This window comes from Corvus kubaryi, unplaced genomic scaffold, assembly GCF_017639235.1.
Source record: "Corvus kubaryi isolate FWS band 111438036 unplaced genomic scaffold, C.kubaryi_AGA036_p1.0 split1-37296, whole genome shotgun sequence".
Taxonomy (NCBI): Eukaryota; Metazoa; Chordata; class Aves; order Passeriformes; family Corvidae; genus Corvus; species Corvus kubaryi.
In genome coordinates, this window is record NW_024582075.1 from 17742934 (window position 1) to 17756833 (window position 13900).

A 13900-nucleotide genomic window follows, 5' to 3' on the forward strand; every position below is an offset into this window, starting at 1 on the left:
GCGCAGGGGCGTTGGGCGCGCGCCGCCGCGTGCCGCCACAGTTGCCGCCCGGCGCCATGGCGAGGCCGCCGCCGCTGCCCGCTGGTTTCCGCCCCTCCTCTGCCGCCCTCGGGCCCCGCTCCCGCCTTGGCATCCCCCGGCCCTGCACCTTCCCCATGAAGCTGTGGCTGCTGGTCAACAGCCCGTGCGTCCACTCGGTGCGCTGGGACGCCCGCGGCGAAGGGCTGCTGATCGACCAGGGGCTCTTCGAGCAGGAGGTGCTGGGCGTGGGGCTCGTCTCCGCCGGGGAGGAGGAGCTCTTCAAAACCAAGAACTTCGGCAGCATCGTCCGCCAGTTCAACCTGTACGGGTTCCACAAGCTGACAGCGAGTCCGGCCAGCAGCGCGGCGGGGTCCCGGCCCACGGCGGGGGGCGATACCAGCTACGCTCATGGGCCCCTGCACCACTTCTGGAACCCGGACTTTTGCTACCACCGCCCCGACCTCCTGGTAAAGATCAAAAGACTGACCAAGGCCAACAAGGAGAAGCTGGACGCTGGCTTGGAGGTGACCAGCCGCCTGCCCGACGACTTCCAGCACATTACTGGACGGGGACTTGCTGCTGCCGCCCACGTCCCTCGGCGAAGCCGTAAGGATCGGTGAGACAGGGCGGGTGATGGGGGGCCACGGTCGGCCTGGGGGTGGCATGGACTTAGAAATCGGCACAGCCCTGGGGCAGCAGCGTCACCTGCTCTTGCTGGTGGCTGCTCTGTTGGCACGGTGTAAGAAAAAGATTGTTCTTCAGGAAGGTAGATCTGCTTCCAGTAAACACAAGGAATGCAATTACAGATTGCTACGACTCTGCTGCCAATATATAACTACGCTAATATCAATATGTGTATCAGATTATTTATATACCTCTAACTATATTGTTCACAGGTCCTGTTTGTATTATCTACAATGAATTACGTGGTTCGCATGTGTTTCAGTGTGCCTATAGGCTGCCAGCAAGGACCTAAAACTAATACATATGCCAAATTGTCCTTAGATAAAAGGTGCCAACATGCATTCTTCGGTATGTTTAAAATCTTCATAACTAAAAAAAAAAGTTACCCAAAACACAAGTTCAGTTTGCTTTGAAAATGAAAAGACGAGGCCAATCAAAAGAAAGCAACAGTTCTGCTTTTTGCATCTTGTATTTTCAGCTGTGGGAAACTATATACAACATAGAGAAGAATTGAATGGAGAAAGGAAGATTTTGAGATCTACTTTAGGAAGACACCAATTTTCAACATACTCAAAACAAATTCAGGAAAAAAGTTCCTAGAAAAGTCAGTTATTATCTCAAAATGTTGCTCAATGCAATATGCTAAGAGCTATTATTCAACACATTTCAGTTTTCTAAAATATAAATTGTTAAGTAATACTCATTTACATGAACTGAAAATATATCCATGGATATTTTGTAAACTTCAAAACCTTGCCTTTTCCTACAAATAATGTCTTGTCAGGCTCTGTCTCTCTTCTTCGTTTATTTTGTTTGAAATTAGATTCTGATCTTAATTCACATCACTCACATTACATAGCTCTTGACCATATTGCTTTGGCAACATGAGGCCTGCCTTTGATATCTGAAAGACCTTTTTCACCTTTCATCCAAAGAAAAGTTCCCCAGCCCAGGCCATTGCAGACAGTAACACAATTACCTGGTCCAGCACCCTGAGGATGGGCAGGATGCTGATCGTGCAGCCCAGCAGAGACCAATGTGACACTGGTGCCTTGCACTGGCACAACAAGGGGAAACAGATGAGATAATCCAGATTTTCCTGATTTTGAAATGGGAATGAGCTCAGAGAGCCTAGAGTTTCTGTAAAGCTTGTGCAAAAAGGCTGTGTCTGATTCACATCATGAAGGAAGCTGTTTCTCTGCAATATGTACAGACTGGCTGTGGCCAGCACTGCCTCATTGCTCTCTGCTCCTACAGACACTTCCTACCCAAAATCTTCAGTCTGTGTTGTCATTTCTCTCCTCTTAAGACCATTTCATAATGGTGAGGAGCAACTGAAACTAAGTGAAGTAAGACACTAAAACCTGCAAAAAACCTTTTTTTTGAGGCTTGAGTACAGTATCCAAACAGGCACCTAATTCACGGCCATGAGGTGTCCTTCCATGAGTTTACTATTGCAAATCACTAAGTTCTGGTGCTGCCTAAGGATACCATGGGTCCTCCAGCTCTCGCAGTTGCTGTGCCATACATGGAAAGAAAAGCTGGAGCAATTTATGTAAACTTAATGTGTTCAGGGCAGATACTATTAGAGAAGAACTCTATGGCTTTTACGATTCTGGGGTTCAGATTAGATGATCATAACGCTGCTTTTTGGGCTCAGCTCCCCTGAATCAGAGCGAAAAATCACACATGGGAGGTTCTTTAAATAAAGATTCAGAAGTCTAATTGTTACAACACAGAGTTCATCAGTTGCAAGTCACTGACGTCTTTTGGGTTTTTTCCCCCTGATGTCCTCATAGTGGACATAAACGAAAAACTTCTGGCCAACACTGTCTGCATTTTACCTGGAGTGGTCATGGCAAATCCCTGCATGAGGAAGATGAATGAAATTGTCATGAACCACAGTTAACGTGCCTCTGACATGGTGAGGCATTTTAACTACATTCTTAAAAGACACATTCCTCTTTTGGGGGAGTCATTCAGACCTTAATTGTACTCAATGCAAACATATTTTCTAAGGTAGAGAAGGAAGGGATGGAATGGGAGGATTTCTCAATCTTTTAGAAAGCACACAGAAGAGAGATGTCTAAAGAAAAAATGCAAAATGACAAATGCTGCATACTGTCGTCCCACCAAATACGTATCATCTTACTTTGTGCTGCAAGTGGGAACAGCAACTGGCAAGTACAGTTGAAGTGTGTTTAAAAAAAACCACCAGTCTACCAGAAGATTTTAAGTGTAATATTGTCAACGAACCTTGGAAACCCACTGTGCAGGGGACCACTTAGAGCCACAGCAAACATCTTTGCTGGCTGCTCAGGGTGCAGAAATATCAGGATGTGACAACAGCCACAACAGAGTGAGTACAGCCAGTGGTAGAAAAGGGGAAAAGACCACAGCCAGACTCCAGAAACACCAAAAGCCTGGAAAGGAAAGCATCTTCTGAAAATTGAGGCAAATCAGACACATACAAGAATAAATGCTTATCTGAATTGGAAATAAATTCAAAGAAACACTGGTGGCCCTACACTGTGTCTAGGACTGCTGCCACCCAGCAGAAGTTCTGTTCTGTCTCACTGCCTCCCGAGCATGTTGTGCCTCTCCTCCTGAAGCTGATGTCACTGTCAATGCTGTGACATTCCTGTCCTTCATTCACACAAGTCCCTGTAACACAGCAGAGCGAGCAGAGTTCACTTTGATCTGTGACCCGCTGGGAATCAGGTTGCTTAGGGATGATGCAATGTCCCTGCCTCTTGTTTGGCCTAATGAGACCCCACACAGTACCTCTCACTGCATACTGCGATGTGTTTATAGTGCTGCTAAGTCACAGGCATGACATCTGTGTGGCAGACAAGTTGTGTTTGTCACTGATCTATGAAGATACTGAGAAGCAGAAGCACAACAGCTCATTCAGTGCCAAATGCAAGTTTTGCTGGCTGATTTAAATTACTTATCTTTCAGCTTCTTAAAGGAGTAATAGTGTACTGTCAAACTTGTAACTGGGGACCTAAAAGTAGGCTAATGGGTGAATGACCCAAGGATGGATGGATGGATGGATGGATGGATGGATGGACATGGATGTATAGGAGAATGAATAGAATGCTTTCTCCGTCCCTAACAGCATTATTCCAGCACACTGAAGTCCTGCAAAAGCATACTGTACCATCTCAAGAGACTTCTGCTAAAATGCACAGGGAAGGAAGAAAACCTGTGAGACATTATTCTGTATTTCAAAAGAAAGGGATTGTTCTTTGGTGGTATTAACTGTTGCAGCTCCATTGATTTCTTTACAAAGAGCTGAAAATCTAGTTTTAGAAAAAGGAAAAGACTAATGAGAGATTTTAAAAAACAATCAATATGGCCAGAAAACTGTTGCCAAGCTTTCCAAGTTTAGAGAACCCAAAAACCTAAGAACATAAAACATTCAGGTAATTTTTTTTTTTGATGGAGCAGTCACAGTGTTGCCCTGGAAATGTCATTTAATCTGTATTCTGTATTTGAATTGAGACATTTATAACCCCAAAACTAGCTAGTGTACAATATACCTTGATTCAGGTTTCCTACCTCCCAGGAGCTAGAATCAAAATGTAGGTAGCAAATGCATGTAGATAAAGGACTTGACTCTGGTAATCTCTGTGCAGGACATTTCCAGTGGCCAAGCTGATGTGTGGTCATGTGTTCCCCCTGGAAAAGAGAGACGTTGTAAGTTGGATGAGCAACAAGACAGAAAGACAAGGGAGGCCAGGAGGAGCTTGTCAGGCTTGCAAAGGAAGAAGCAGGGACATACCTGCATACCACACTGTGAAGGAGCAGAAGCAAAACTCACTGCTGGATGTCTGTAACAGGCAAGGTTTCTTAGTTTAGGCAAATTGCCAGCAGGGATGAGAGCAACACGAAGAAACATCCTTAAGTGCCAGAGAAGAGGTGGTATATATCCTACTTACTGAACAGTCTGTTGCTGGCCTGTCTGCTGCAGGTCCATTCATCACGGGCAGACTTACAGCAGAGAACGGTGTTTGAATGGTCTCAGTGACATTTTGGCTCTACTTAAGGTCAGTGGCCAAAATGCTACAAGGCTCAAAAAGGTTAATTCTCACCTTCAACCTGTAAACCATTTATAAATCATTTATTAAATACAACTCTTTAAACTGTTGGACTGCTTAGTGTTTTCACTGCCATGTGTGCATGACATTAATAAAAGTGCCATGGAATCCAGCTAGTGGAAGGAATATAACTATGTTATGTTATTACTGCTGACAAAAGAAGTATAGACTTTTCCCAAGATTTCATTGTCCCACTTGAAAATAAACAAAGCATAACTGCACTGTCTTTTTTTTCCTGAAACGTAAAAATCACAACAGCAGTTTTGTTTCTGAAGAACACATTTGGAATTCCAAACTGGTTCATTAGCTTTAAATCAACAGTGTTTAACATTTGGATCAGTATTTCAAATAATTCTGTTGAAATAATGGCTTTTTCTTCTTTATTTATTAGTATCAGCCATTGGACTGCTTAGATCTTACTTCTATCAGTGCTTTTTCTTCAGTTGTGTGAATTTTCTGTAATTGCACCTGTGATACCTTACTGTAATTTAGTTCTGTTGTCCTTATTTGTAAATCTCTTAGTCTGTTTATTTATCAGCATTACGATCAGAAAAATAATGGATAAATATTCACTTACAACTAACAGAGTAGGAACAGAAAATGGTTTTTAACCACACTTAATGGCTCTGTAAGGGGATAAGACAGTACAGCAAGTAAAGTTTAAGGGCGACATATGAGGCAAGCCATAACATGAGCTCCATTGGACATTCTGTCTATTTTACTGTAAACATTTGATTACGTTCAGACGCTACACTAAATGTCACTACAAATTGCAAAGTCAGCTTCTGAGACTTTGAAGGCATGTTGGAATTTATGCATTGAAAGTTTGCATCCAAGAAAAACACTGGAATTAAACCCCCATCTCACTGCTTAGCTTTAAAAAACCACAGTAAGGAAAATTGCTCATGGTCACCATTGCCAGAACTGGATAGAGATTGGAGGGCAGCCATTGCCGTACCATAGTGAAGCAGAATTTGAATGTGAAGGGACATCTTATCTGTGGGGTTTACAGACATTTCTGACAATAAGAACAGAGAGCATTGGGAATCCCCAGTCTGAAAACACACAAAAAAGAACTTTCCAGAACAAAACGTTCAATATTTTTAAAGCAACTGAAAATTAAGTCCTATAATGCAAACTACAGTGTAAATTTACTCCATTGACTGCTGAAGCTGTTAGTTGCAAAGTAACACTAGTGGAGTCCTAACCCAGAGCCAAGGTCACAAAGGCTCTGAATGAACAGACAGAAAGGCAAATACATATACTGAGAGCTGTTACCTTTTAATCAAAAGACAGAAGACAGAGTAAGACATCATGGGTGCCCCAGATGGGTGGGGGCAGAGGGCTGTCCTGCAGATGCTGACAGGGCCAGGGGTGTCTAGACGCTGCAGAACCCAGGACTATGGCCCCATGGTCCACATGAACTTCAAGAAGGAGCTCTGCAAGTTCCACCTCAAGAGCTGTACCTGTGTAGGCAAGTTCAGCAGGTCGGATTTTTACAGCCACCTCCAGGACTTCTGAAGTTTTGTGGGGAACCCTTCTGCCTCCCCCTATGGCTGACCTCAGGGGACAGGAGGGACTTCACCCTAGCCTGAATCTTGGAGGGTGGGAAGTGTTTCCTCAGTGTGGGAATGCATCTTGGTTTTGTCTTGTTTATTATGATTGGTTTTTTGCATTGTCAGTATAACTCCTTCAGGAGAGAGAACAAGCCTGGATCCTCACCTGTACTACAACACAATGCTGGCTGCTGAGGGTGGGTGCTCCCTGATCTGGGGCTATAAGGCAGGCACCAGGCTGGGCTGGAAGGGTGTGGAGGCTTGGGAAAAGGGAGACCAGTTGGCCTGGGAGAAGGCTGGAGCGATGACTTCCCAGCAGACCTGGAGACACCTTCAGGGGATGGTGGCTGGGGCAGGGACAAGTGTTGGCCCGCTAACTGGTACCCTTGTGTGGTGGAATGGCAGCAGCATGGCCCCAGACACCCCACTCCATGGGAACCCTCTTTCTGGAGATGCTGGGTTTGGTGGGACCTCCTGGACACACCCCCATTGCCTGAGACCTCTGGTGTGGTGAGACCCTCTCTCCATGGGACAACCAGGGTAGGGTAATGACATCTCTTTCAAGGGGGATGGCTGGGCTCATCAGGACCCTCAGGTCTGTGACACCTCTCTGGGATCCCCGCAACCATCTCCTGTCTTTGGGAGAGAGGGGGCTCCTGAGCTTTGCAGGAGCTCCAGGGCTGTGACAACCCCCCATTCTGGGGGAACAGGGCTTGGCAGGACCCCTAGGGCCATGGGACCTCAGCACTCCTGCCAACCCTGTCCCCTCAATAGATGTGGTCATCCTGTCCCTGAAAGGGGTGCAGGTCCTTAGCATGAGGGTTCCCACTTCTCTCCCCGGCAAGTGCCCTCCCAGTGCCAACTGCTTCAGTCATCCTTGGTGTGCCTGTCCTCCTTGCAACTTCCTCAGCTCCCTGCTGAGTGAATGACATTCCAAGACACTTTGGGGGCAGCTTGTTCAGAGACCCATTCCCTGGGTAATGGTAGCCAGTTTTTTAGTGCTGGCATCTGCCTTCACTTTGGTTTATGTCCCCGCAAAAAAAGAGATTAAAGAGAATCTATCATTGGCTGAAATCACTCTGCAGCACCTGACTCCCTACCTGCTTCTTTCCCTGCACCTCCAAAACCCCAGTGCCCATATCCTCCTCTGTCTTGATGCCACGTGGAAGGATTCCCATCATGGAAACAGGATTAGTTAGAGTAGGAAAGATTAAATTATTTGAATTGTGAGATTACAAGTACCTATTCTGCTTCCCTAATGTCATTCCCTTGTGCTAGAAATGTACAAAGATTTTTTTTATTTAACTTTTAAATTTTTATTACTATTTAAATAGGAGGAAATGTGAAATGTTGGAAGTTTTAACCACATTCATAGAATCATAAAATGGTTTGGATTGGAAGGGACCCATCTAGTCCACCCCCACTTCCACTAGACCAAATTGCTCAAAGGCTCATCCAAGCCTTGAATGCTTCCAGGGATGGGCCATCCACAGCTTCTCTGGGCATCCTGTTCCAGTGCCTCACCACCCTCACAGTAAAGAATTTCTTCCTCAAATCTAATCTAGACCTATCCTCTTTTAGTTTAAAGACATTCCCCTCTTGATAATATTACAAGATAACACATCTCTGTAATAAGCAAGGCTGCAATATCATAGCTGCTGAATTGTTAAGGCCCATCACTGGCAGATTTGCAGATGACACCAAGGTGTGGAGGGGAGTGCTGATCTGCTGGAGGGTAGGAGGGCTCTGCAGAAGGACCTGGACAGGCTGGATCCATGGGCTGAATCCAGCAGTATGAGGTTTAACAAGACCAAATGCCTGCACTTTGGCCACAACAACCCCAGGCAGTGCTCCAGGCTGGGGACAGAGTGGCTGGACAGTGGCCAGGCAGAAAAGGACCTGGGGGTGCTGGTGCCAGCAGCTGAACATGAGCCAGGGTGTGCCCAGGTGGCCAAGAAGGCCAATGGCATCCTGGCCTGTACCAGCAACAGTGTGGCCAGCAGGACCAGGGCAGGGATTGTCCTCCTGTACTCAGCACTGGTGAGGCCACATTCTGGGCCCCTCAGTTTAGGAAGGACATTGAGCTGCTGGAGCGTGTCCAGAGAAGGGCAGCAAGGCTGGTTAAGGGTCTGGAGCACCAGTCCTGTGAGGAGCAGCTGAGGGAGTTGAGGTTGTTCAGCCTGGAGAAGAGGAGGCTCAGGTGTGACCTTATCACTCTCTACAGCTCCCCAAAAGGAGGGTGTATCCAGATGGGGGTTGGGCTCTTTTTCCAGGCAACCAGTGACAGGACAAGAGGACGCAGTCTCAAGCTGCACCAGGGGAGGTTCAGATTGGACATTAGGAGGTATTTCTTCACAGAAGGGGTGATTGGGCACTGGAATGGGCTGCCCAGGGATGTGGGAGAGTCACTGTCCCTGGAGGTGTTTAAGGAAAGACTGGATGTGGCACTCAGTGCCGTGGTGTGGTTGACAAGGTGGTGTTTGGTCATAGGTTGGACTCGATGATCTCACAGGTCTTTTCCAACCTAGTTGATTTTGTGATTCTGTGAAGATGGGAATAGAAAACAGAGTCATCAGGGACCATACCTGCAACTGCTGTGCAAAGACATTCAAATGACTGGACAATAGAATATCCCATAGGATCCTGCTATTGGTAAGGATCCAACACTAAGGAAACAAGGTCAACATAGTTTTGGAAAAAGAAGCTAACATGAACAGCAGGATATTTCAGAAAGGAAAATGGGTGCCAGTGCACAAGTGCTAAATACACTCTTTCAATACAAAGAACATTTGATCCAGGGATGTTTTTCACAATATTGTCTTGTTGTGTGCTAAGTGAGAGCTTGTCATCTCAGAAATAAGACACTTTTCCTAAAAAAGCATCTCATTCTTGGTTTTACTATGAATTTCTTATCTCCTTACCCTATGTCTTTATTCTTAACTATTTTTCTGGCTCTGTACCACCATTCACATGTCAACAGAGCACATTACTCTTCAGCCCTGCCATTTGCTATGTGCCTGTACCAAAAGCACTGTAAACTTAGAGGCCTCTTTTGATACTGATTATCCAGCAAAAGTGTATAGGAATCTCAGATGGCAAATATATCATGACACAAAATAGTCTGGTTCAAACTACTTGGGTTTTGAGCATGTTTGTTATCAGTGCAAGGTACTGAAGGACAGCATGTTTTGTTTCTTTGCAGGTTTTTGTCTTTAAAACGTGGTAATTTTGCACCTAAAAGTCATCATATTTTATGTTTGAGTTCTGAATTCTCATTGTTCACTGTTGCAAGAACAGCTAATTCATGTATTGCATTTGTCCTGGTTTTGGCTGGGATTTTCTTTCCAGCAGCTGGTGCTGTGTTTTATTCTGCTGCTAGGCACATGTAACAATATCCCCGAAAGGCAGTTCAGAGACTTGTCCAAGAGCACAGGCAACTATCATATGAGAGAAAAAATAATAAATCTTACTGCACTCATGCTCTCCCTCTTTAAGCTTTCTAATGATTCAGGTTTAAATTAACAGCATTTGGTAGAGACCATGCTTGGAAGATTCCCTAAAGAAATTGGGGAAAGAATTATTTTTGAAAAAGCTATGAAAGAACAGTGCATAAAGAAAATATCATTACTAGCACAGTGCCCCGGGGTTCATATTACAGCAGTGAAGCATGTAATTGTTCCTTGTGTCCAACAGAAACATATTGTTCCTTGTGTCCAACAGAAATGCCATAATATAATATAAATATATAATATAAAAAATATACCGTAGGGAACAAAGGATAATCATCAAGCTACAAGGAACAATCGTTTCAGGCAAGTGAATGATTTCTTAGTAGTTTTAGGCTATAACTTACTGTTTAGTATCATTTCAAAAAAGAAAAAGGTATGAAGTGTTGGCCATTATCTCCTGTGGCAATATTATCAAAAAGATGTGCAGGAGTGTTTATATCACAAAAACAGCTCCTTTAGGAAAGTGTAGTATGGCATGACTCTTACTGCTATGGATTTTGCATTATAGAGGCATCTCAGTGATACTGCTGTATAATGGTGGCTCATGGCTTCTCTGAATAGATTTTTTTTTTTCCTGCTTGAAATTTTCCATCCTTATACTGCAATAAAAATGTAGGAGCAACAATATCAGCCTGCTTTAGGAAAAATGATTGTCATCATGTTTTTTCACAACTCACACTGCATGTATTTATGAGACTGAGAGGAAGGTGAGAGCTGCTATGAAATGCAAGCTCTTGAAAACATCTTAGTTGTAATTTTCCTAAAGGAATTTTCTTTCTCAGTGCATAGATAACAAATAGCAATGAAAATTCAGTGCTATTCAGCCCTACAGTTCTTCTATTACTCAGAGTTAGTATTTTACTTAAGAACCACTAGTTATGATATCATTACCATAATAATGGCAATTTGTAAGTCATTCTGCATTTCATAACAATAACAAGGAACTCTCAACTTGGCTTATATAAAATGAGACTTCTTGAGATGAATAAACTTTACCTGGCCAGTATGACAGTTTATGTTTGGAAGTAACATCAAAGGTGAGTACTGTCTGTGGTAGCTGATAGCGCTAAACTATTCGTTAGGTATAGCTCTCCTCCCTACAGGACAAAATTGTGTGTGTGTGCCTGTGTGCATTCTGAAGAGGCAGATACACCAACACAGACACAGAGACTTACACAGTTACCATGAACAGCGAACCAGGTTGACATAGACAGAACAATGCCTTTACTAGGACCCAAGTATCCATAACCCCCACCTTCATGAACATGAACACAGTCCTTTTCTGCCATTCTAGGTGATCTGGATTGGATGTTTTCTAGTGAAATATGGACACACCTTCACTCCTATATTCATAAGAGTAGCATGTTCCTCAAATAACAGTATAGAAATTAATTGAAATTTATCCATGCACTGTCTGTGGCTGAATGTAAAGTTCCTTACCCAGCCCTTGGTGCAAAGCTTGGGTCTTTCTACAAACCATATCTCCTGGGTCATGAAAGAGTCCAGTTTTTCCCCAGTGCACTGCACACACACACAAACACACAGACTGATCCCACTAGTAGGCAGCCTAAGACACTTTGCACTTCCAGCTGCAGTTTCCATGATCTGTAAGTCCCTCATTTCTTTGTGACCTGTGTTTCCTTCTTCTACTGCATCCTTGCCCTCCAGTTTCAGTCCTTTGGACTGACTCTTTTTTATTTTGCCTGATGTCTGCTCTCAGCCTAATTTTGCAAGTACCAGGTGTGGAAGTCCTTGCTTTGCATTGACTGAATGGGACTGAAAACACCATTAACAGTGAAATCAGGCAACTTTATTGTCACTACTAAATCAGCTTCAGGATTTTTGTGCATGCAGAGGAAAAGCATGAGCAGGATAGAGCAGGCCTTAGGCACTGAGGCTGCCTTTGGATCAGCAGGCATTGCCCCAGAAGAAAATGGTCATGGTCCACTGCAGCCTGCACTGGATCCTGTTCATCCTGCTTCTCTAGCCAGTTTTCTTCTTAGGACCTGAAGGAGTTCCTGCACCTGCGTAAAAAATTCCACCAGCTTCTGGAGTGAAAATGGGCAGGACCTAAACCTGTCCAATGGTGTTGGTATTGGCCTTGGCTTCTGAGTGGGGGTTGGGGCGGTTGTAAAATGTCTCGATGCCCTTCTATCTGGCTGCAGGTCTATCTGGATCAGGATCCAGTCATAGAAGTGCTGAGTGGAGGTGTACACTCCAGGCTGGTTTGCTCTTGCACAGCCTTTTCCCCAGCTGGTCACGCCAACGAGCCAGAAGTAGGCAGCACCATTATCTTTGCACACCAGAGGACCACCGCTATCACCCTGCAGTGGAGCAAGAGAGGAATAAGGTAATGTTGGGCAGCTTCTGTCAGCACTAGAGCTGTCTCCTTCTCTCACAGCCCCTGACAGGGCTGTATTCCTGGCAGAGAAAGTCTCTGCTCAGGTACTGGAGCCTCCAGAACTTTGGCTGGGAGCAGGTCAGGGGCTTGTGTGGTAGGGCTGTCTCTCATCTCTGCAGTGATCCTGGATGTGCAGAGGATGGGTGTTCGGGGTTGCATCTGGAGTTCTGGACTGCCAAGAGCACTGGATGTGCTTTCTGGGCATAGTGTCAGGCCCCTGGAACAATGGGGGCAATGGGCAGGGACCTGCAAATGGGGAAGGCAAGGGAAGCCCTAACAGCAGTGGGAAGCTGTGGCTGGGAGGGTGACTGGCCAGGCAAAGCAGGTGCCAGGCTGTGTTGGGGTGGTGCTGCTCAGGCTGCCCGCACTGCTGGGGACTGCGTGGCTCGTCTCACACTCCTACCTGGCAGGGGTTGATGCCACCCTCTGGGTAACCAGCACACAAGTTTTGAGTGTGGATGGCCCCTGCGTACCAGAGGCTGCTGTTACAGAGCCGGACATCAATGAGGTGGACCTTGGCCTCCTGCAGGATGTCATTTGGTCTTTGAGCTGTGAGCACAGAAAGGAATGAGCATACAGCAGTTCTTTGCCCGTTCCCTTCCCCTGTTGGGGAGTGAAGCCCTTCCCTAGGGCTTCCCTGGGGGTTCCCTAGGGGAACACCCTGTTGCCCTGCTTTCCCCCTTCTGTCTGGCTTTGGGGAGTGGTGCAGGACTATCTCTCCAGAGGGAGACCTCCCGCAGCCTGACTGTGGCTTTGGCCTCTGCTTTTGGAAAGCCCAACCCATCTCCCTGATGTGCCAAGTTTGCCCTCAGGGCATGTGTCCTTTTGGGGAACTCACCTCTTGTAGTGGTGGAACCCCAGCCAGCAATGTAACAGGTTTTCAGTTCCAACACATTCAGTGTGGCCTTGGGTACACAGCCCAGCTGTACGTAGCGGCTGCACACTACTGGCTGGTCCAATTTCAGCAGGGCAATGTCGTTCCTCTCCTCACCAGGAGTGTAGTGTTCATGAACCCGTAGCTGCTTAATCTGGCGCACTTGCACCTCAGGGCCCAGCTGAGTCAACTGGGTGGCCCCTGTCACCACGCGCCACATGTTGATGTTCCTGAGAGGCACATGGAGAAAGAAGTGAGAGGGAGCAGAGCCATGTGCTGCAGAAGCCCAGTAATTCCCTGTCTTCTGCTTTGCAAGTCAGAGAGGAAAGCAATGTGTGTGACTGCCCTAGCATGCCTTAGGCTCTGAGAATGTCAACCTAGAGGCTACTAGGAAGCAGTGGCTGGCAAGAGTGTAGAGTGCTCTCCTGAATTCTCAGCTAGGGTCTGCAGTGCCCAGGCATGGGGTGCACTGCAGGGAAGCAGAATGGGAGTAGCACATGGTGCTACAAACAGGGTACCTGCTGGTGTTGTGGAGATATATCTGTTCCCTGCTCCTCCTTACCTGGCATTGGTGAAGCAGTGGGCGGCTGTGAGGACCCACTCTCTGCTGATGAGGGACCCTCCACAGATATGCCCTGTGCCTGGTTCCCAGGGATCCTGGATGCTGACAATCCCAGCCCAGGCCCCTGGCTGGACAGCTGTGCCACCCACGATGTGCAATTCGCCGTAGTCTGGAGCCATGGGGTCGTAGT

At 46.1% G+C, this 13900-nt stretch overlaps 2 protein-coding genes across 5 annotated transcripts; one reads left to right on the forward strand and one right to left on the reverse strand.

The window, feature by feature from the left end:
• The first annotated feature begins 26 nt into the window (after positions 1 to 26).
• HSF5 (heat shock transcription factor 5) lies at positions 27 to 5322 on the forward strand. Of its 4 annotated transcripts, none has more exons than XM_042012764.1 (2): positions 27 to 637; positions 4347 to 5322. In XM_042012764.1, exons 1-2 carry the CDS (start codon positions 57 to 59, stop codon positions 4567 to 4569), a joined length of 804 nt encoding a protein of 267 aa, XP_041868698.1. In that variant the 5' UTR covers positions 27 to 56; the 3' UTR covers positions 4570 to 5322. The 4 variants fall into 4 exon arrangements, with proteins under 4 accessions (XP_041868698.1, XP_041868701.1, XP_041868699.1 ...); XM_042012767.1 differs by having other exon boundaries at positions 27 to 627; positions 4347 to 4468; XM_042012765.1 differs by having other exon boundaries at positions 918 to 4439.
• A 6402-nt stretch (positions 5323 to 11724) lies between these two features.
• On the reverse strand, positions 11725 to 13900 carry LOC121657460 (acrosin-like). Its single transcript, XM_042013186.1, has 4 exons — positions 13711 to 13900; positions 13113 to 13378; positions 12678 to 12823; positions 11725 to 12197 (listed from the first exon to the last, which is right to left on the reverse strand). Exons 1-4 carry the CDS (start codon positions 13887 to 13889, stop codon positions 11844 to 11846), a joined length of 945 nt encoding a protein of 314 aa, XP_041869120.1. The 5' UTR covers positions 13890 to 13900; the 3' UTR covers positions 11725 to 11843.